This window comes from Melozone crissalis, unplaced genomic scaffold (genome assembly GCF_028551555.1).
Source record: "Melozone crissalis strain CALT ecotype California unplaced genomic scaffold, PUWL_Pcris_2 ptg000027l_1, whole genome shotgun sequence".
NCBI lineage: Eukaryota > Metazoa > Chordata > Aves > Passeriformes > Passerellidae > Melozone > Melozone crissalis.
The window spans coordinates 43270377-43294426 of NW_026535805.1; the positions used below are offsets into that span (position 1 = coordinate 43270377).

A 24050-nucleotide genomic window follows, 5' to 3' on the forward strand; every position below is an offset into this window, starting at 1 on the left:
TACATAAACTATGTAAAAGCAGTTGATTAATGAGATTAAAGCAGCTAAATGCTTCCTTAATTTTTAGTTGGAAACAGATGCAAAAGGCAGTGGATTAACAGTGACATTAGCCCTGAAAGAGCAGCTACAGAAAAATGAAATTGTGAAACTCAAAGTGTTCCATGGTGATTCTCTAACCAGCAAGGGAGTGTGTCATCCAGCAGTAATGATGAAGGGTGCCTGCATAGCCTTTTAAGTAAGGCAAACTCTTCAATAATACACATGAAATCCTCATTGGTTTAGTGCTGGACTTGACACTGTTGGGTTAATGGTTGGAATCAATGATCTTAATGATCTTCTCCAACCTAAATGGTTATATGATTCTGTGGTATCCCCCAGATAAATGGGTAGCTAGATGATCATGTGTCTTTTGTTTCCTTTCCAGCCAAGCTAACCTAAATCCCTTGTGCCAAAGCTTTTAAGAGTTGTTGCAAAAATTTCTGTTTCTGCAGGTGAGCTATAGCAGTATACAGTCATTTGACCCCGCAGTTCCAGTGGCAGGACCTCCACAGACAGTATCCAAGCTGTGGAACAGCACACACCACGTCTTCTCTCACCTGCACCCCGGTACTACCTACCAGTTCTTCATACGTGCAAGCACTGTCAAAGGGTTTGGACCAGCAACTACCATCAATGTAACAACCAATATCTCAGGTAAAAACAAACAACAGCGTAAAGAAAAAGCAGGGAAGGGGAAGGGGGAGATGTCTTTTCAATATTTTTGTAAGACTTGAGAAATTGTGAAATGCTTAAGGAAACCTCCACAAAAAATCCTACCATGTTAAGAAATTATGTTACTAAAAATGTTTCTGGGTGTACTCACCACAGGGTAGCATACGTTCAGGGATAAATCCTTGCATAAGGTGAAAATTGCTCAGCTGTAGTTGTGAACTCTTTTTTCTGTGTAATACAGTACTTTCATTGAAAGATTTTGAAGTGCTGTGTAAACCTTAATTAATTAGGCCTGTCAACACTCCACAGGTCACTAAGAACTGCATCTGTTTTGCGGGTTTGTAAAGTCAGGTGCAGAAAATTACTGACTCACTGAAGGTGACTCTACTCACAGCACACAACTGTAACAGGGTCGGGGAAGTTGAGGCAATGTGTGAATTTCTTTTGCCAGATTCACATAGGTCTGCTTCCTTGTGCCTTTATTGATTTATTGCAGTGCACCAACTTTGACATTATTTGTCTTAGTAATGCACTGTAAACTCTGGAAGACAGTTATGTCAAATGAAATGTGTTGTCAAATTTCAATGTTATTCTCAAAAAATAAGATAGTGGCTTGTGCAGTTGATAGTGGAAGATAAGTCCACTATATTCAGAGAAACTTGATTTTGTGACATGGTGACTTTAGAGCTTGGCAAAGATCAAAGAAGTCAGTCATTTACATATTTAAACAACACAAAGCAGGATATTTTCCTCATTATCTGTCATAATGAAACTCAGATGGTCCTGTAAAGAGAAGTTAATAATGTAACAGAATGCACCTATGATTTTTGTGGGATACAGTTCATGTAGTCTCCTCACAGTACATGAAAACATACCCATAAATCAAAGTGTGAGAAAATTCAAGGTAGAACTCCTTGAATTATGTAGCAAATAAAATGCTGTAGTTGTCATTACTAACTGGAACAGTTTGTGGAATTCCACCCCAGCACATAAGCACTAGCACTCCTCATACCCCTGTCCCTTCAAAATAACACAACCAATGCACAAAAACCACCAAATGATGTGTTCTGTTATGTTCATGTAGCTATTAGATTGTTTTGGAGTCTGATATTTTATTCAGGTTGTTTTAAGGGTTTCTTCACAACAAATTCTAGTTCATAAATTTTCAGATATTATGGTGGTGTAGTTCATAAATTTTCAGATATTATAGTGGTGTAGTCCTTGCATGCTTGTCTTCTAACCTCTTAGTAAAAGGGAAAGAAAAAAGATATATATCTTGCTAGCATGTCTGATATTTCAGTATTTTGAGAAAAAAGTTGCTTGATGCGATTGGATTATTTAGACCTACAGTGAATTCAGGCTTCTTCAGATATGCCCCCTTTTTCCACACAGAAATGTTGGCGGTTTTGTCCAGAATCCACTATAGCACAACTTTCTAGACAGAGTATGTATCTTGTTATTTGGGAAGATGTGGTTAATGCTAGGAAAGCTCAAAGGCAGGCTGTGACACCCCTTGTATCTGAACTTCAGCCTGTTCTTTCTATCTTGCTTTAGGCTGAACTGTTGTCCAGTTCTGCTCTGCATGACTGGTACTTTATATGGAGCGATGCATGTTTCAGAAAATGCTAACTTTCATTTAATGAGGGCTGAAATCATTCCTCTTAACTAAGCTTACAGGTGGTTACTGTGATTCTAGTGAACATGGTGTAAGCAGTAATTTTAAAATTACCATTAAATGAACATTAATTCTATAAAATATTATTTCCTGAAATAATAGCAGATTTTGTGTTCATCTAGGATCTAGGACTAATGAAGCAAGGCTTTTAATCTTTCAGAGCTCTTCTATCTATTGATATAGTACTGTAAAATTATCATGACGCAAATGATTCATGTCCTGCTAGGAAACATCTTTTTTGAAAGTCCATTTGGAAATATACAGGCTGCATTAATGATTTTATAACGACATAGCCACATATTTAAAAAAACACAAACGTGCAGATAGTTATCAAACTTATGAAAAATTAGCAATTTTTAGAAATCTATTCTTTTCTGATTCGCAGAAAATCCTGTTTCTTTCCTTGCACTGGGGCTGAAGTCAGCAGCAGTACTACCAGTGAGGGCTGTAACAGGCAGCAGATTAAAGGTGGATGGTTGAAGTAATTGCCAACACTAACCATCCCACCCACAACAAACACTGCTGCCATGGAGGCGTGACAGCCTGACAGCCCATTAGTGAATCAATTCCTGAACTACTTCTGCTTTTGACTTTGATTTTGTTCTTTCATAGTGGTTTTGAAGCTGATTAATGAGCAGCTTGGCCGTCCATTGATAGGAATGGGCATGGGAATGGATTCCCTGATCAAGTTCTAGCCCACAGATGCATTTCTATATAAGCCCAATTTTCCTGCACACTGGTTGATATTGGCATTGTTTCCCATGATGCTCAAGAGGAAATATGAAAGGTTCTTAAATTGTTCAAGGCAGATGGTAGAAGCTGGGTCTTTGACATGGTGACTGTTGTTATTTGCAGGGTAGAAAAATTGCTGCAAAAAATGTGGATTTTATTGTAGTTTAGGTTTTCTTGTCAGTCACCTCCTCCCTCCATTTCTCTCCTGCTTGAATAAAACTGTTTCAAGTTGAGAGGTGTCATGATTTGATGGGAAGTGGTTAGGGATAGTGTTATCATTTTTTCATTAAATCCCATTCATGGCACCATAAAAGAATGTGTCTGACTGGAAAAACTGTTTAAAAATACTCGCATGGCTGATAAAGATTGTCTCTTTGTTCTATATCCAAGCAGCCACAACCTCATAAAAATTCTAAATGTTTTCACTGATTTGTTTCTTTTTTTTTTCGTTCCCTCAACATTAATCAGCTCCCACTTTACCAGACTATGAAGGAGTGGATGCATCTCTCAATGAAACTGCTACTACAATAACTGTACTCTTGAGACCTGCACAGGCCAAAGGTGCACCTATCAGGTAAAAAAAAAAAGAAATCAAGAGAGTTGATTTTTTATTTGAATATTTGTTGTGTCACTGTATATAGAGCTGTTCATTTCTGAGTGACATTCATTTAAGATCACTATTTTTTTTCTTACCTACACCTAGCTTGCCGATAGATGTGTAATTAAAGAAATTCTGGGGTTGGCAGGGTTTTTTTTTAAAGATACTCATGGCCTGAATCATTCAGCTATCTGACCTGTTTGATATAGGGTCCCCAGAACCACCTTCTAGCCATTATAATTTCATTTTACTTTATCAAGTGCTTCTGAAATATGATGCTGAAAGGTGTTTGTCAGAAGGTAGATTTCAAAGTAACACTTCCACTCCAGTGCTTCAAAGTCAGCTACTCTATAGCATATATGTGTGATTGGAAAATTGTAAGCTGGGGAAATGGGAAGAATAATAGTGATGAATACAAACTATTTGACCTTTTTCTTCTGAGAGCGCTTCTTACTGGGATTCATGTAGCAAGCTATTAAATTTTATTTGGCATGTCCTCTAATCATATTAAAATGCTTCATTTATGTTAACTTTGAGGGGTCTTTCCCTTTCTGCTCTCTGTTGAAAGATAATTTAATTTTGTTTGCAAAGATTAGTCCCCATCCTGATCTTTACTTCTACTTGTTAGTGTAAAAATTTTATGATATTATTTGATTCCATTTGTATTTTACTGATGTGGCTGCATCAGCAATATTCAGGGGCAGGGTTGACTAATTGGGGGTTAATTAGCTGCTGAGCATCAGAAGGTTTTCATGCTATTACCCTTGTGACATTTTAGAGAAACACAGGCTAATGCATTTCATTCTGTGTTACATTAAGTCCTCTATCAGGGCTCAGCTCATGCAAAGTCACATGCCCAAGCCCTAAAAGCAGAGGAAAATTAACTGTCTCTTAAGTCTATTTCCATTGAGAGGAATGTATGTTTTACATGAATGTTGTGGGGGATGAGTCACATACCTATATGAATTTTTATGTGCTTATCATATAATCACTCTTATGATTGATATTATAAAGTTATTTATTTATATTCTGTCATAGAAGATAATCCATATTCCTCTCCATTATAGGAGATTTTCATGTGTTATATACAAAATTGTTATCTCACGTATCATTCATTTCTGAGAAATTGCTCTGGGGCAAACCTAGGATTTTTGGGGAACAGGGCTGCTTTCAGTATGGGACTTGAATATTTAAAATATGGATTTTTTTAAAAATTAATACCATGGAATCCAGACTTGTGGTCTGAAAATGCTCTCAAATCTGCAGGTGCTTGAACTTGCTTCACTATATGCCTTTGTAGGTGCTTTTAAAGGCTTCCAAGTGTCCTGCTGTTGTCCTTAATGAAAGCTGTCCTTGTTTAGGAAATATGATATCTGTCTCTCACATAATCCATGCCACATCCTTTCAGTCTTGTGTCTGGCCACCTGAGGGAGCTGAGACAGATTCTTGCCCAGAGCTTCCCTGCCGGACACCACTGGGATCTGCTGATGGCAGTGGTGCACATCATCTTTACAGCAGCTGCTCCAGGGCACTCCTGTGCTGACAGCAGCAGGCTTCCACCTTCAATCCCACCACACATCTTCAGGGGGTCAATCTTGGCTCCTGGGTCTCTCTCCTGGAGGGGTGGTTCTTTCTTGAACTGGTAGCATGATGAGATGTGGCTAGAGAATTACTCATGCGGCTAGAAAATTACTCACCCTAGCTCAGAAAGGTCTGGTTTCTCTGCTCTGTACTTGCAGACGAGGAACTTGCTGCAGAGTAAACCTGCAGAGTAAACCTCACATTTATTCTGTTAGTTTTCCTCACAGCATCCTCAGTTCAATGGCATGAGCTTGTCACTGTGGCCTCTGAAGATGGCAGAAAGGACCTGTGTACTAAACGTTAATAGAAGGTTTGATAGTGATAGTTTCACAGAGTATTAATAACTGCTGTTTGACTGTGTTCTCAAAGAAGCCTACTTCTTTCTTACTTCTAAAACCTAACATCAAGTTTCTAACATCAAGAGGCCAAGGAAATAAGTCCTTTACCATAACTGGAGACTTAGGCTTTATTCTTAAAATCAACCAGGTGTTTTATTCTTTACTTGGAATGAGAAGCATTCTCCAGGGGAATGCAGAAGGCATGGTGTTATTGCCTTTTCTGAAGCTATGCATATTGCAGTCAGGTACTTTTCAGCAGCTTCTTAATAGGGAGATAAATGTAGCACACTGAAATTCTGAATTGATTCAATGCATTTTGCTAAACTTTATGATATATTTTAGTGAAGCTTCACTCCATCACTCCATCCTTACTGCAATTTTGTTTCCTCTAGAAGCTGGATTACTGCCATAATGAGTGTTACTAGGTAGGTGGGGAAAAAATGGATCACCGTGCCTGCAGCTGTGATGGAATAGAAGGGACTCAGATGCTGTTTTTACCCTGACCATGAATAATACAGCTGGCTTTTTGAAAAGTTTTTTCTTTTTTACCCAGTTCTGTAATCTCTGGAGCTGTAGATGGTCATTTCATTTCATATCAATAGGTTAATGTTAAAAAAATAAAATAATAGGAAAAGAAAAAAAAATAGGAAGAAAGTTCAGTCTGATACGCTTTTGCTTTTATAAATGGATTTATGCCATGATCAGATTTCCATCATAGCCTCCCAGTCAGCACAGCCCCTCAGCAAGCAGATGTTCCTTATCTTAAGTATAATCTATGTGCAGTATTTCTTTAAGACACTGCCTGGCTGCCCTAGTTGTCACAGTTTTAACACGGCTCTAATCATACCTTCACTGTCAGGTTTTATTGTGCAATCCCTAGCATTCTTTATGGCCTCCTGGAGTTTAAAAACAAAATTACAAACCAGAAATGCAAAGGGAGACAAAGCTGGATGGCTCAGGCTCACTTTGAAGCGCGTATAGTTTCACCATCAATCTTGTGGATGAGATTCCAGTCAGGAGAATCAATGGTGCTTCGGTGATTCATTTGAAGATGTGATTTGTTGCTGTAGTTTTTCCTGAAGGTTCCTAACTGAGTATCAGAAAACCAATTTTTTGTTTTCAAATCATACTGCAGATAAGGATTACAAAGAGTGTACATCAGAATCAGAGTAAATTTTTAACTATTAAATTTATTTTATTTGATTTTTAAAGTGCTTTTCTTGTACTTCCTTAAAATGAATTAGGTTTTTTTCATTTTGCAGCAAGATTAATTAAGGGTACCATGGCAGGGAGCAACTAAAACAATCATTGTCGATTAGAATTCCAAGAGCTGGGACTGAAACTTGAGCTCGTCAATCAGTCTGGTGCTTGTCAAAGGAGAGGAAGATGTATCTCCACTAGACACATAGAAAGAAATATCTAGCAGGTATTTAAAGTCCAGTCAGAATAGGGCTAAAGCATGAACAACATTCACCACTGCTATATCTCTTTGGATCCTGGATTTTTATGCAGGGATAAAAAGGAAGATGTTGTCAGAGACCTCCTTCACCTGTTTGCAATTGTCTTGGTTGATAGCAAGGTACTGTATGGGTTTTCTTTAATTAACTATAAAAGGTTTTGTCATGAGAAATAATTTCTTCATGGAAAATTTCCATGAGGAGCTCTTCAGCTGCTGTATCTTCAAAATTTCTCTGCTTACCTGGCTGTCTCAGACAACTCTTTGGCCTTTATGATCCTGATGACTTATGTAGCAGGTTCTGAAATTTTTATTACTCTTCAGAATAGCTCAGAATTTATTTTAGTCATCAAGAAGAAGGAATCTGTCATCTAAGCTTTCCACTCCTCTCTCTTTATTTCCCTATTTTACTCCTTCTTTATTGTATGGAAAGACAAGGAAAAAATTCTATTGTAGGAATTCCCTCAGCTCCTGTCATAAAAAAGCTCTCTCAATAACTGAATACTCACCAGCACAGAAAAGAAAAAATGTATAGAAAATCTAAGATAATTGAAGCTAGGATTAGTTATATGCAAAGACACAGGGATAAGCAGAGTACATAGTTAAATTTTCACTAATACCTGATATCAAAACACATTTGCAGCCAGTGAACACCCCACTTTTCAAGCTGCAAATTTAGCTTTGACTTGTTTTGTTACACGTTACAGCAGGGTGTCCTTTCCGAGCATTGTTGTGTGCACACAGAGTAACAGTGCTGCTCTGGAGCCACTGCAGTGTGTTGTAAATGGCTTTAAACAGATGGTATCACAAAGGGCCCAGAGGTAAACTACTGTATTCCTCCATGTCTTGTTAGCCTATAATGCTGCATGAACAATACTGCCAGATCACTTATCTAAAGAGAATTGGCAGATCTTTTACTTAAATGTACTTAGTGAAACTACATTTTAAAAAATAAAAATAAAGCTTTGTTGGAGACTTAAAACAGTTTCTGTCATTTGCTATTTTTTCTATTCTGTAAGTGTAGATGACTACAATATATATATCTAGGTCTTATTTTCCATGTATTATAGCTTTTCATATGTAGGGGTTCAAAAAGCATTTTTTTACTATATTTTATAGAAATTAATTTAGTTGAAAGTTTTTATAACTGTCACATTTTATTATGGTCTTATGCTTAAAATTTTGCCATACCTTTTATATCCCATTCAAAAATCAGTGTTCTTTCAAAGAAGGCTATAAAAAGAGACTTTTAACCAATTTGATTCTCACGCCCTTCATATTAGATTTCTGTCTCCAAAGAGAATTTATTCTCAAAAAGGAGATATGCCTTAAAATGAAGATACCCCTTTTATCCCTTATTCTATAAAATGGGAGGGGGGAAGAGGGGTTGATTTGCTGTCTGTGGTGTGTCTCATTTTCAGAGCTGTGTGACAAACCAGGCTGTTCCAGGGGACTGTTTCCTCTGTCACGTGCAGGCATTGCACTGTCCTTCCTTGTCCCTGCTGGCTTTCTCCTTTGAAGCTCCCAGGGTGTCACAGACAAGTTTCCTGCTCTTGTGTCACTTCTGAGAGCAGAATTTGTGTCTGTCCCAGACCACTGGCAGCTGATGAGAGAAGACTGCAGAATTCAGGCAGCAGAGATGTGGTGTTTGTGTCCCAGGGCTCTCCAGCTGGTTGTCTGCCCAATTCTGAAACAGTGTTTTTACCCTGCTTGGGTCCAGGGCCAGGCCAAGGAGGGAATGAATGCCAGTAGTCATTTCTTACCTTGGGACATTATAAATAAAAATTTTTAAAATATTTTTCATCCTGTCAAGTTTTTAAAATATCAGTGCTTTTGGGGTTTTTTGCTAGTACATTTATTTTGAAGCATAAAGAAACATACTGGATATACAGAGGTTTTGTGTAAGTGATTTGTTGGTACAGTCCCCATTAACTGGACATGGTTAATACATAGAGGCTACCACAGAAGGTGATGTATAACTGAGCTCAGTTCATGGTCAGTTTATGAGAAATAAATTTCCCCGGGTCTAACTTTTTTTCCTTTTTACATTCTTCTTTCTACCTGGACTTTCAAAACTGAAATGACTTTCTATATTCTTATTGGGCATATTGAAATGGAGGAAAGAAGCATTCCTGCTTAATTTTTACACACTAGGAAAAGGGGATGCTAACATCTTCTTTCAGCTTAGGAAAGACATGAAACTAATTTCCTATTTTATTTCTTCTCCTCTTTCTTCCATTCTCTAGTATCATACTTTATCTCTGCCACTGCAGTTATTGGGTTTTCTGAGCAGCTGTAGCAGAGAAAATTGACAAAATAATTTAATGCTGCTGCACAAATTCTGAAAGGAGGAGGACTGTCTTTGCCTTTCAGAGTCCTTGCAGCAATGCAGTGACACTTTGAGAATTTGGTTCAGTTTTGCCTTTTCAGTTTAGAAAGCTTTGTAGCAAACCCAAGACAGACAAGTCTGCCAGTTTAATTCAAAAGCTTCAGGTTTCTTGTCTACATGCCTTAAAATCCCCAAACCTCTTTTTTTTTCTTATAAAATGAAGGATTGCCTTCTGCTCTCACTGTGTAAATTCTTTACTTCTGAAAAGCAGAGGAAGCTGATAATGAGTTGGTAGCATCCTGCAGTTAGGTAGTTCCTCTAAAGAAGAAAGAATTATAATTACCTGTTCTATTTTGAGCAGGTGATTTTGAAAAGTGACCAAGCCATGATCCATTTCAACAGAGTTATTGGGAGATTGAGGTCGTGTTTTGATGGGCTGAATACTCTCTGCTTCAGCAATTCATAATATTTTATCATTGACAACTGTAAAGGAATGAGGCAGTCTCGTTCAGTGGAATGGACAGATTTCTGTCCATCTGTGCTTGTATTACAGCATGTCACTTGTACTTTAGATCTGCATAGCTCTGAGCCAAGATAGAAGCCATAGCAAGGTCAAGAGGTGGAGAAGCCTGTCAGCACATTCTGTCTCTAATGATATGACAACTGCAAATTGGTGCTTCAAGCACAGCCTGGAGGCAGCCATTATGTTGGGACTTGAAGCTCAGCTTTCTCTAATACTGTTTCAAAGGAAAATGCTAACTTCAGATTGCTTCTGAACAGCCAAGAGTTTAATCTGTTGTAGTTTAACACATTTTTTTCCTGTGTTTCTTAAAAAAAAAAAGTTTTAAGGGAAAGTAATAATAAGAGGTCATGTATGCATTTGTATTGTTGTTTTTCACACACACAAAATAAAAAGGATGCTGCTTCATTCCAACAGCTGAAATAAACAGTTTTGCTGCATTTCCAGCCTTTGTTTCTTCTCTGCATCCATCTCCTGTCTTGTCCTTTTTTCCTCTCTCTCACCAGTGCCTACCAGATTGTTGTTGAAGAGCTGCACCCGCACCGAACAAAGCGAGAAACTGGTGCCATGGAGTGCTACCAAATCCCTGTCACCTATCAGACTGCCCTTAGTGGAGGCTCACCATACTACTTTGCTGCTCAGCTGCCCCCAGGAAACTTGCCAGAGCCAGCCCCCTTTACTGTGGGTGACAACAGGACGTACCAAGGTTTCTGGAACCCGCCGCTGGCTCCTCGGAAAGGCTACAACATCTACTTCCAGGCCATGAGCAGCGTGGAGAAGGCAAGTGCTGACAGCACCTGGCTCCTGCAAGGAGGCAGAGACAAGCCTGTGGTGACAGCTAGGGCTGCTGGAGTCGGACGTGGGAGGTGTTGGCAGTGGCATGGCTGAAATCCCCCTGGTGCTGTGACAGCATGGCAGTGTGCCATTCACATTTCACATCAGCCTCGTGTCACAGAAACTGCTACTAGATGGGAGTTTAATGCATCTCATAGTAATTGTCTGAGGGAAGTAATTTCGGGACTGTGACTGTCTCCTTGGTAAATAACATCCACAGTGCTTTCCCCAGTTCTCAGTACCTGCGCTCTTCAGATGAAATTACTGCAGGCTAAAGATAATGTGGGCTGCTCAGTGGGCTAGCAAAACATTGCAAACTTTTTAAGACTCTCACACTGGACATCAAATAAAAAGTAAACATTTTCTTGAGCCAAAGTAACTGCTGGCCCACCATGAGTTTGAGAGTCTTTCTGAGAAAGTGCACACCGGGCTTGCAGCACTGCTGTGCAGTACAATTATGGCTATCATTCACCTTCATTACCTCCTGGGTGCTTCTTTTTAACTCTGCTGCTGAGTGCTGCTGCTGGCTCTGTGTGCATATGGAAGGAGGAGAAGTGTCAGGGAGAGAGGTTCCGAGGTTCCAGGTGCAAAGAACAACTGTGGCTCTGCAAGCCCCAGGCTGTTGCCTTTGAATGGTTTTTCCTCTTGTAAATGAAAAATGAGGGAGAGGAAAAGGATTGGTGAGAAGGGAAAATATGGTAGACGGAGAAGCTTTAGGTATTTAAAATTTAATATTTGGATATATAGTTTAGAAAACTGAGGTGTCCAGGCAGTTCAGACAGGAACTAGAAAGGCTAGACTGATAATCACTGATATCTAGCAGAACCATTGGAAAGGAGCAGAAGCAGTGTTTACTCTTCCTTATGCTTGGATCACTCTGGTGACTAAACAAATCCCTGCTAACAGGCAGCCTTGCCTTGGAGTCTTTTGAAGGAAATCTCAACCTTTACCTATGATTTTGAAAATTGGATATACATCAAGTCAGAATGGGTACAAGGGTGTTTGAAAACTGGAGGATTTTTTCTCATTAAGTAGACCATTCCCTCTTTTGAGTTCTTATTTAAAGACCTATATGAAGTAAACAAAGCAAAATAAAAGGTGACTGCTAGACACCCATCCATATTTCCCTCACCTGCTAAAAATAGTTCCCTTTGTTTTTGTGGATTTCCAATAGACTGCATTGTAAAGAAATCTGTTTCATTCACTGAGGGGAAAAAAAAAAAGGGAGTGAAAAGTAAACTGAAAGTACAAAATATATTTAGATATTTATTTTGGCTTTTACATTTTGACAGATAAATAGAAAATGAGAGAACACAGTATTTTTTGCTTAAACTTGATTTCAGTTTGTGAAATCCTAAAACAGATTTCTTTGTTACGTTTGAAACTTTGGATCAAATTTCTGTTCCTACAGGGATTTAGGGGGAGGTTTTGACAGGACTGCACTACATTCTGCCAGGACAGAGATCTAGTGGTTGCAAGATAACATCTGAACTGCAGAATATTTAAACAGATGCTTTGCTGTAAACCAGTGGGATCTGAAACAGGCAGAGGGAAGTAAAGTAGGCTCTGAAGTACATGTAGGGTTGAGAGGAGGTTACTCTGATCCTCGCAGACATATTGAACAGAAACAGACAAGTAAATCCAGTAACTAGGGAGAATGGGTAGGAATATGTTAGTAAACTTTGTGGGACTTTCATTTTGATTGAAAAATTGTCCTTATTGAACACCTACAGTGCCTCAGCTTAGAGTTTTGCTAGCACTTTACAAACTGTGTTTACAAACTGGCATCTACATATTTTACCTGTTGCTTTTGAATCTTCAAGAGGAGACAGATGCCAGGAGATGTATTTGGGGATGGAAGATTAGAGTAAGCATATTTTATAGAGTGAAACTGTCGTTATTATGTTTTCAAATGCTAATATTGTTTAGAGTGATCTAATACCTTATGCTCACACAACCTTATGCTATTTCAGTATGTTTTCTTTTAAAATGACTGTGCATTGTACAGTAAGGTCAGAAATCCCATTTATGATTCACTCTTGTCTGTTCAAGTTGTCCAAACTGTGCAAAACCAAATAAATTGTTTTAATTCAATTTGTTTTGATTGCTCACGAAACTTCAGCAATTTGAAATTTGAGGGGAGAGAGTAGTAAATTACACAGAAATTTTTTTTTGCATGTGCAACATCTTCTGAAGCACATTGCTGTCAAATCAGTGTCTCCTGGGCAGACAGTATAGATTGTAGTTAACTGTGTCATGTGTGGAGGGATATCTGAGCTGCATCTGTGCTTATTCCACACCCAGAAGCATGAGGGAATGTGTTGCTCATGTGCTTCAGGTGACTCTTTAAGAGTGCCAGGATGTAGCAAGACATAATTTTGGAGACAGTGCTGAGCAAATGTATCTTTGCTGCACAGTGCTGTTTCAAGTCAACACAAGCTCAGCATTTTTGTGCTGTGACATAAATCTGAGCGCCACTCCTCCCTTTTTCTCCTGCTGCATCCTCTCCTTGTATTCTTATGGCATGATTTCCATTAGATTTGAATAACCTGAAATTTTACTGTATTTGGGCTGTCCCACACCTTTTCTTCCCATTATCATGCTGGACAAAACATTCCAATCAAGACAAAATTCCCCAGCCTCCACCCCTGCTAAGCCCAGAGCCCTGAGCCAATTCATTGGGTTGTACCAGCTGATCAGTAGATCTAAGATGAATGTATGGAGTGGGGAGGACAAGAAAAAGCCCTTGATCTGACTATTTTCTTTACTTTTCTTTCCTTAACAGGAAACCAAAACTCAGTGTGTTCGAATAGCTACAAAAGGTAAGAGGTTCATCCCCACACACAAAGTAGCTTTTTAAATGAATTGTGGTGCTGCTATTAAAGGTTCAAAGCAAAGCCAGTACTATCCCTCTATTTTGAGCCACTCAATTGTGTTAAAATGTAATGGTCTGCTGCTTTTTATTCTTTGGTATTGAGCCAAGAGAGTACTGTTCCAGCAATACACAGAATTTTGACAAAATAAGGACACTTCTTTATTCCCCCTTTCTGTCTGTGGCTTTCAAGGTCTGCTTTTAGAGTGCTGAAGCATTGCAGGCAGCAGATAGATGGACGGGAGAGAAGAAAGTGCACATGGGTAAACTGTCTGTTAGACTAACAATTATTTTCAAGCAGGGGTGGAAACAATTTAAATGAAGGACATGACAGTTAATTTTCCTAAGTAAGAGCTCCAAGTGTTAGCGAGACGTAGGAGAGGGCTGATTTGAGAAAAGCTCCTCTCTGACAGCAAGTGAGTTCCAGGACTAAGGCTGACTGCATAGCTGTGAGAATAAATCATGTTGACCCCATGTACAGCAGGTTAATCACATACTGCTCACTCAAAAACGTTGTTTCATCTTCAAACGAGGACTTGGTTGTTCTGTTATTGTTATCTCTTGCTTTGGCTGTATTTATAGCCACTCGTTTTGGTGGCTTGATTATGCCAATTGCTTGATAGACTCTGGCAGCTAAACAAGCAAGGAGCTTACAAATGCCCAAAGAGTCTTGTGCAGAGGCCCAGCACTTATGTTGTCTCTTTCTAATTGCATATTGATATTCAGCATAAAAAAACTTTAGATAGGAGGAATCAGGTATTAAAGTACTGCAGAGGCACATAAGCCCCATTTTTTCAATAACTTCCCTCAATTTAAATCTTGTTCAAATGAAAAGGTAATGTCTCTAATGAGATGGTAGCAATCAAATGTTTTCTTGAGAAACCAGAAAAAAAATGTACTTCTTAATATGTGTTAGCATTTTCATCGTGAGGTATGCTAATATGAATAGGAAATTAAAACCATGAGCTAAGTCTTCTGTAAAAAGTATATGAGCATTATTTTTCTTATGTTTACCTGGCAATATTAAATGTTTGAATTAAAATGTATTTGCATAAAAAATTATTTATGCACCTCAAGCATGTATTACTAGTATTGGGCCTAGGGAGAGTTTGAAAGGCTCAGAAATAACTCAAAATATTGCAGGACTGTGGAAGGGGAAAACAATGGTCTCTCTCATCATAAATTTTCTGGATAGTAATAATAAAACAGGAGGGGAATTCATCTGTCAGATGAGGAAATTATTTTTTGCTTAACCACATGCATTCCCTCAATCTCAAAGCAATGTTCGTGGTAGCAAGAGACCCCTTGGCGGTTGCTTATACACCTTCCTCTGCTGCAACAGTCACATTCCCCCTGATGGCTGCAGTCTGAAAGAAAGGCAAAATAAGTATGAGGTTTGTTACCTTTGTGCCTTATATATTGCCCTTGACACTCTGATTGAAGACTGGTTTCCCTGAAGTAACTGAGTTGCCTGATATATCAGTGCTAAATTCCTTGAAAATGGACCTAAAAACCAATGTTTTCTCTGACTTATTTTAATTGATGGCTGTGAATTGAAGGGGGAGGCAACACTAGGAACAAATGCTTTCTCTTCCTCTGCAAGAATATATTTAATAAGGAACAATCATTTCAGAGTCATATTGTGTACGTTGTGTACACATTATGTACATTCACATTTCTCAAATGAGTTATGCTGGTATGCTAAAGTATTTTTTCACAGTTCATACTGATTTTTCCCATGTTTTCATCATAATAATAATACCATAATATGTTATATTTGAAGAAAAGTATACTTAATATACTGGTTTATGTGTATGCTCATCTGGTTGCCCTGATTTGTTTGTTTGGTTTTCTGTAGTGTGTAAGATCACATTGAATTATTGGTGTAGGAAATGTCTGGTTATATTTGTGATATTTTCATAGGAAAAAGGGACTGTCTCACCTTACCTAATGCACTCCAGTAAAGCAAACTTACCTGTTTAAAATCTGGGAAATTGTCTAAACTATGTATTCCATTATAAATGTAGTGTGTAGTTCTGTGTCATGTCTTGTGACTTGAAGCAGCCTACAGGTGGCCAAACTGAATTTTGCCTTGAACGTGTTGAAAAGACATTAAAAATTTTAAAAAGCTGTGTTGGAAGGGAGTAGGGAGGAACAACAGAAAAGGTGTGCATTAAGACAAAATCTCCTTGGTAGTGAAGTTCAGTATTACCAGCAAAGTTACTTTCTTATTTCTATCTTGTTTGAGGATCTGCTTTATCTACTGTGAATATTCACACCAATAAGACGTAAAGATGGAAAAAAATATGACAGCAATGTGCTGGAGAAATTAATCTCTAACTAATTTTTTTTGGAGGGGAGGGGGGACAATTCCCTGGCAGCATGCTTTCTGTGTATTTTAATGCATTATGGGTTTCACTCCTATGATTTCCAAGGTTGCCTTCTACCTTTGGGAATTGATGGAATACTTTGTTTATTGGTGTTAAACTAACAGAAGCCAACAAATTTAAATTGAAGCACTTGGACTTTTTTGGTCTGTATGTTCCAGGTGCAGTGCTGTCATGTGCTTCTGATAACAAATGCACGGAAGTGTCAGATCATCTGAAAGATGGTGCCAAATCATGACTAAAGAATGTTGCTGCTCCTTCTTGGTGTGCCTTGAAAAAATGCTTTTGAGTAAACAGAGGGACATACTAGTGTCTGGTGTACTGTAATACACTGAATTAATTTTTCGTGGTACAAAATACTGGAGCAGCCCCTATTTAAAAAGTAGCTTCCTGAGTACTTGCAGCTGAAGGATGAAGGCCAGTGATTCTTTGATGGTCCTTGATTAGACTAACAGTAGGATTGACCCTTTTTCTAGGCACCTACTTCCATGGCACTTGTAGGAGCTTAATGAGTAACTTTTGCCCTTCTGCACAGTGGAACCAATTGGCGAGGCCAAGTTATTAGATGTGATGAGGGAATATGAAATGTTACAGACATGTACACAGTCTGTTTGCATAAGCTTTGATTCTTGAGGAAAGCAAGTTGAAACAATGTTAAAAATAACTCCTTGTACCACAGGTGGTAAGTACAGCATACCTAAAGCACCATTTCCAGTTGGAGATATAGCCCAGAAAATATATTAAGTATGAACAATTTTAATTCCTTGGACACTGTTAACCTATACTGCCTTCCTCTGTTTAGCTGAATCCCCTTCTCATCCAGAAACTCTCAGTAACCAATGACCAGTGTATTTTTTTCCCCTAATAACATTGAATTGTTCAATACCTTGTTAATTTTTGAATCTGGATAGTAGGATTACCCAGTCGCTAATAATCTGGTTTCCCACACATAGTAAGTGAAGAAGGATAAACAAAAAATCTTGTTTTTGAAGAGCAGAGAAGAGTGCAGGGGATGAGATAACAGGTCAGATATTCAATAGGAATGGAAAGATGGAGTTAGGAAATATGTGTTATTTGATAAAAAAAAAAAATCTGTTATATATCATTTCCTAAAGAAAGTCCTGAACTTCCTAATACTAGCTTAGTAAGGCAGATTTCAACTGTGGACTGTTAAAGTTGGAAAAGATCCCTGAGATCACCAAGTCCAACCGTCAACTTATCCACCATGTCCACCACCAAACCACATCCACAGGTGCCATACCCTCATGTTTTTTGAATGCTTCCAGGGATGGTGACTCTACCACTTCTCTGGGCAGCCTGTTCTAATGCTTTACAACTCTTTCCATGAAGAAATTTTTCCTATTGTCTAATTTAGACGTCCTGGCAAAACTTGAGACCATTGAGTAGTTCATAGCATGCACATATCAGAATGAATACATGATAACCAAACCTGCCTAACCAAAGTATTGATAAACTGAAGTAAATAGCAGGTGTGTGCACTTCAGAGTAATAGATGATGCTGGTGACTGATCTGTCATATCCTGGAGCTGAGTTTGACTGTGTGAAACTTTGAATGGGTTTCCACTCACACACAACATCAGCATTTCATTTTACAGTCTAAAATGTTACCGACTGCTAAGGGAGTGAAACTGGACTAACATGGTGAGAGAACAGTGATGTTTCAAATTATTTACCATGTAAATATACATTTAAGAGGACAGAAGGGACAGCAGAGCTGTTATAAAGCAGAGTATCCGAAGCTGACATTTTTGACAGTTTTCAGGCTGCCAGTTTGAGGCTAACACTGATTCGTGTGTATTCTTTTGTTTTGCTTAGTAGGCTAGAAAAAAATATTGAAAATTTAATTAGAAGAAATCTACTGTGGCAGTAAATAAAGAAGTGGTGAACCTGGCAGCTCTATCACAAAGTAGTTAGAGAGAATAAATGAAGTCCAGTGTTTCTCAGTCCACATTTAAAACAAGAACTTCATCAATTCCAACATTATTTTCCCTCGTGGTTTTCATTTGTGTTATTAGTTCAGACAGTATAGAACCTCTCTATCTCTATGCATGTTTGGTTCATACAGATGGATGAAAATGCCATTTGAGATGATGCGCATCTGGAAGTAATTGTGAAATGGCAGAAAATTACTTTTTAATCTGATTTGAGGAATAAAGAGGTCTGGGTGGTAACATTTCAACTCCAAGTGTGCATTTAGTCCACCATCATTACTGCTCTGAATTCATTCCCACAGCAGTTGGGGATTGATCCAAAGGCCTTTGATGTCAATGGGAGTCCTTCCACTGACATTAATGTGCTTTGGATTAGGTCTTTAGAAGTCATAAATCTGTCTAGACCATAATTATTTCCTTGAAATTGCTCCTGATGATGTTTCTGCTCTTAGGGAAATTTGTGAAAGTTAAATCACCTCCTGTTGCAGGATGCTCAAAAATGTCTGTTACCAATTAATGCACAAATGAAGGGAATATGTCAGATGCTAAATGCATCTGAAAGGAATTTTCTCTCACTGTTGTTTTTATGTTTGGATCAATGCTGCGACAATGACTTTGAGCTGTACCATCCCAATAGGAGCTGGAGATCCAAGTGGCAATATAGAGAAGAACGCAGGTGTTTCATAAGTCACAGCATTTTTTTTCACTCATTCATAGGAAAAGCATTTAATATGTTTAAACTTCAGTGGTCTTTTGCATAATGCCTTTTATCACTCAAAGAGGAGAATTTAGTTGACTTGCTGAGCTTTCCAAAGGTGGAAACAGAACATTAGCATGGCATATTTTTCTCTTTTGTGTATGAAATTGCAGTAGCTCACCAAGCAACCACATCTGCTAGTTCTGATAAGTAATACCTTTGGTTGTAAATAAAAAATGGTGTGACCCCTTGATGGAATATTTGATGATAGTTATTAAAAAAACAGTTAAGAGAGGGACACCTCCAGACACAAAACCTATAATGTGAGTATTTTCATGTATGCACAAAGATAAAAATCTTAGTGAACTTAAAGATTTCCTAAGGAATAAGAACTTTAGAAGAATTCTGGTAGCGTATTCTAGTTTATATTTAAATATTAGAGGGAAAATGTTGATACATTACAAGGATCAGCATCCTAGCATATATGCTTTTTTATTTTTTTATGCCTGGTTTATTAGGTCTCTTCACCTATTATTAATATTTCATTAATCAGAATATGGGCATTGAGTGTTTTGCATCCATTGCAGAGAATATGGAGACATAAAGCTAGAAATTGAGAGTTTTTACAAAGCTCATTAGATTTTTAACTGCAATTGAAAATCTTTAATTCTGCATATAATAGACATGCATTTAAAAGTACCCTTTGCTAATACTGCTGGGTGGAAGGGTATATTTGAGCTCCTCTTTCTTACTGTTCTTTCACCATCTCTCATTTGTCTTTTCTAATGTGTTTACCTTCTTTGGGTCATTGTAAAATTACAAGTGTTTAGAGAAGGTAAATTCTATCACCCCCTGATAGGACTGGTCACATTAACCCCTTTTCACACAGGCAGCCTATGTATACTTTCATTTTCTATTGTGATTAATTCTACCATTGGCTGAAATGGCTTTTTGCATTGCCTCGAGTTGAAGAGTGTGTGAGGCAGATCAGGCAGAGATTGCTGCCTCTATCAGCCTGTCACAGGCATCTCATGTGCGTGTTCAGCCTCGGAGCGACAAGAATTTGGCTCATGTGTACTGTAAAGAAGAGCAGCCCTTTGAAGGGACAGCACTCTTTTCAAGAAAGAAGGAGAAAACGGTCTCCAGGAATTGTAAATTGTGTTTATATGTACACTGTACTCTTCAGCCAGAATGACACTTTCTTTACATTGGCAAGCATGTCAGCATAGACAGTATGCAACATCTTACCACAGAGGAAGTAATCTTAGCAATTATTCATTCTTGCATTAACAGCTGCCTAACACTGAGATATTCTGAATAGAAGACAAAACATATTTGAGCAGTAAGGCTGCTCACTGTGCACCTGGACAGGAAGGACACAAGAGCTTTACATCAGAGAAGAATGGTGCACAAAGAACGCAGAAGAAATTCAGCACCATCTAAATCAGAAATGTGCTTATTTACTTTCATTAATACAGTTTAAGACCCTGAAATCAGCGACACCGCGTTTCTCTGTATCTGATTGAACACTTTTAACTAAATGGAAAGAAGTCCCACCTTTTTTTGTCACGAACTTTACAAAGGTTTATTAAACTATGTGCATGTCATCTCTGACAGAACTCTAAGTGAAGTTCTACAGAAAGTCATCTAGAAGCAAGGAGCAGCATTGCCAAGTGTAGTAGTGCTTCCTAAACACTCCAATGTGTTGTAGAGCAAGCCAGTATGGTTGATTGGCACTGCTGCCAAATTATTCAAATACAGAGACTGATGCTTTGTCAGTTGCAGAAGGAGATGATGGCTCTGAAGTTCAGGAGCTCACGCTGCTTTCTGCTCTAGTGGGAAGTTGTGTACTAACTAGTCTATTTTTGGAAAGATGCCAGCTGAAGGGCTTGCAGATGGACCTTGTAGGCAGGATGATCTTTCTAGAAATAATGTGGTTATCACACATCTGTCTGTCACAGCAGAAGGTAGTTACGGACAATGTTAGAACAATTTTTGTGGCCAGGTGAATTCAAAGCATAGGGAACAGAATTACAGTCCTGTGTGTGGTTTTCAATGCTGTCAACTTAGAAAGTGTCTGGAGGCTTTTGTGTGAATTCAGCAGTTTGGAAAGGATTGGGGAATATACTCCATGCTGCACAGTGATGAAGGTTCTTGATCAGTATGTACTTCCAGAACCCTTTACTGTCAAAGAGGTCACAAAATACATTTCATTCTTTGACATTTCTGTTTAACATCTGCTTTGTTGAGTTAACAGGAAAGATAACCACATTCAGTACCATATAGATGCCAGACTATTTAACCTGAGCATTAAGTCAGAGGTCCCATATCTCCTGACTTGTGTTACTTGCTCTTTGCTGATGACTGAGTATTGGTTACTCAAACATATGTAAGCAGACTACATATTATTGACTGTTTCAGCCCCTCTGCCAAGAGATTGGCCAGGCCATTAGTACAGGGGAAAAAGAGGTCCTGCTCTAAACTTGCTGTGGTGGAAAATATCCTGAGGCAGTAGTCTGTGCTGATGCTACACTACTGAAATTTGCGAGAACAGCAATGCTACTTCACCAGCATACTTTTTTGAAAACACCAGAGTTAATAGCAAAGGCATGCAGGGAAGAGCAAAAGCCAATAAAGTATTTAGGAGGTTAAAGCAACATGTCTGAAATAAAGAGGCATCTGGGGTTCAAATAAAAGTAAATATCTATTGTACATTAGTTGCTGTCACTCTGTGTATGGCTACAAAACTTGGGCATTTTGTCATCTCCACATTTAGTATCCAAACCATTTCTGATGCACTACTCTCATGCCCTTCCTGCCATAAAACTGCAGGATACTGCCCTGAATAATACATTCCTAAATTGCTGTCACATTGTCAGCACTGAAGCAAGATTATAGGACATCCAGTTATGCCAGACCTGCTTCTTATGCTGGAAAACAGATTGCCCAAAACTGATTTATATGGGCAGTTGAAATGCAGTGTAAAGCTCAGAGGCAGCATAATGAGGTGGCTAATGGGTAAGTTTAAGGTAAACCCTCACTTATGTGTCATCATTTTCACAGTGTGGGAAATTAAATTGGAAGACTTCCTGCTCTGGTGAAGAATGGGTACTTATGCCATCATAACATTCAAATAAAATTAGAATGGCAGCGTATGGTAAATGTGAATATGGTAGCAAAAATGTTACATCTGCACACTTCACAGAATCATGAAAATGTGAGTCTTCCTGGGACAATGAAATCAGCTCCTCATGTACTGATGGAAAACAGGAGTCACAATCACTCTCTGTATTCCCTCATGCTACTGTGTTCCTGAATTTGCCATTTCTCCAGGCTCAAGAACGATGCATCCTAATGACTAAGAAATCTGCCAAAGGGAGCAAGAGACCTGCATGCGTGAATAAAGAACTCCTGTCATTACTCAAACATTAGCAGAAAATACACAGGAGATGGAAAAATGGTCAGGCCATTTGGAATGAATATAGACAGGCCATCTGAGTAAGTTGAAATGAAACAAGGAAGGTCAAGGAATTAAATCTGGTCAAGGGTGTTAAAAGACAATAAGAAGGACTAGGCCACTCATAATCATCTTGAATGGTCATGAAGATCAGGAGAGGTACCTGAGGACTGGAAGAAAGCAAATGTCATCCCAGTCTTCAGAAAGGGCAAGGAGGAGGACCCAGGGAAGTATTGTCTAGTCAGCTTCACCTCAGTCCTTGGAAAGGTGATGGAACCCCTCTCTCCACATAAATGATAAGAAAATGAATGATCAGGAGTAGTAAACATGGATTCTCTAAAGGTAAATCATGCTTGACCAACCTTCTACAATGAAGCAACTACCTTGATGGTTAAGGGGAGAGCAGCAGATGTTACCTACCTCAACACTGTCTCACAATATACTCATTGGCAAACTCAGGACTGGATGAGTGGACAGTGATGCGGATTGAGAACTGTCTGAATGGCAGATTCCAGAGGGTTGTAATGAGTGTAACAGAATCTGGTTGGAGACCCCCAAGGTTCTACAGTGGGCTCAGATAGCATTAGATGACAGTGTCCCTTCCATCCAACACTCTTCTGATATAAAGATGTGTATTTCCTTTCCTTCTCATTCATTTACAGAAAATTCTGCTGTATATATCAGATAAGAAGGTTGATTTTTCAGGTTACTGTCTTTTGAGGAATATATGCTCAAAGTCCCCATGAAAGCAGTCAGACATTAACCATTGTGGTTAGATAAGATTTTTGATCAGTAACCTGAACTGTGGAATGTGCCATGGCTGCTACCAACTGCTTACATGTTTCAGCCTAGATCATGCTGTACGCTGAGATGGGAAGGGCTACTGACTGTTTGCAGCACTCACTGCATATTTATAAATCTACCAAGTTCTTATTTTGCTTTTGAACATAATTTAGAAAACCTCTCTCTATGATAGGTCATTGGCAGTTTAGTAACTGAGAGACCAGTCACGTTAAGGTTGGTAAAAATATCTAAGATTTCAACCCATTGAACTGTGTCCCACGAGTCATATCTGCAGATTTTTTTGAACACTTTTAGGGATGGTGATTCCACCGTTTCTCCCTGGGCACCCTGTTCCAATGCTTGACCACCTTCTCAGTAAATAAATTTTTCCTAGTGCCCAATACAACTACCTCCCCTGGCACAAATTGAGGCCATTCTGTCACTTTCCCACTTGTTACCTGGGAGAAGAGACCACTCCCAGCTCATTACAACCTCTTTTCAGATAGTTGTATAGAATGATGGAGTCCCCCTGAGCCTTCTTTTCTGCAACCCAAAGAACCACAGCTCACTCAGCTGCTGCTCATGGAAAACTGAATTTCATTACATGCTTGTCCAAATTTGAAATCTGATAATTTGGTTGCCTTTGTATTAAAAGCATATTGCTTACTCAGCATATATTATGAGACATCATCTTGCTGAGCCAAATCAAATAGCTTTACTAATGCAGATTTAATTCAAACAGAACTGTAGTTTTCTCAGACTCAGAAAGTGAGTTTTTCAGTTTATGCATGTAGAGTATTGAGCAACAACTTCCTGGATGTCCCTTTAGTAGTGGTGAAATTTAGACTGTGAAAATCTACCCCCAAAACAGAACCGTCAGGAAGTATTTTTCCAAATTGTTTTGGGAAGTACAAATCTTTTACACCTTTTTTTTTTTTTTTTTTTTTTTTTTTTAGTAACCCATTCCCTTGAATGGTCCTTTGAACTATTTAGATGAGTGCAAACATATACTTAGGTAGAACAATTTTCTTTGCTGGCAGTGGGGTGTGTGGTTCTTGAATAAGTCAAAACATAATGTGATCGATGGTAGGCACATAGTGCTGTTGCAGTGGACCTGAACCAAGTTGT

At 38.6% G+C, this 24050-nt stretch overlaps 1 protein-coding gene across 5 annotated transcripts in view; it reads left to right on the forward strand.

Annotated features, from left to right (window-relative positions):
* The window catches only part of PTPRK (protein tyrosine phosphatase receptor type K), a 296457-nt gene that overhangs the window by 214955 nt on the left and 57452 nt on the right, over positions 1-24050 (forward strand). For all 5 annotated transcript variants that reach the window (XM_054279018.1, XM_054279017.1, XM_054279019.1 and 2 more), the window contains exons 9-12: positions 492-693; positions 3587-3692; positions 10447-10720; positions 13560-13596. In XM_054279018.1, the coding sequence (XP_054134993.1) occupies positions 492-693; positions 3587-3692; positions 10447-10720; positions 13560-13596 (619 nt within the window). The remainder of the gene's footprint in view (positions 1-491; positions 694-3586; positions 3693-10446; positions 10721-13559; positions 13597-24050) is intronic.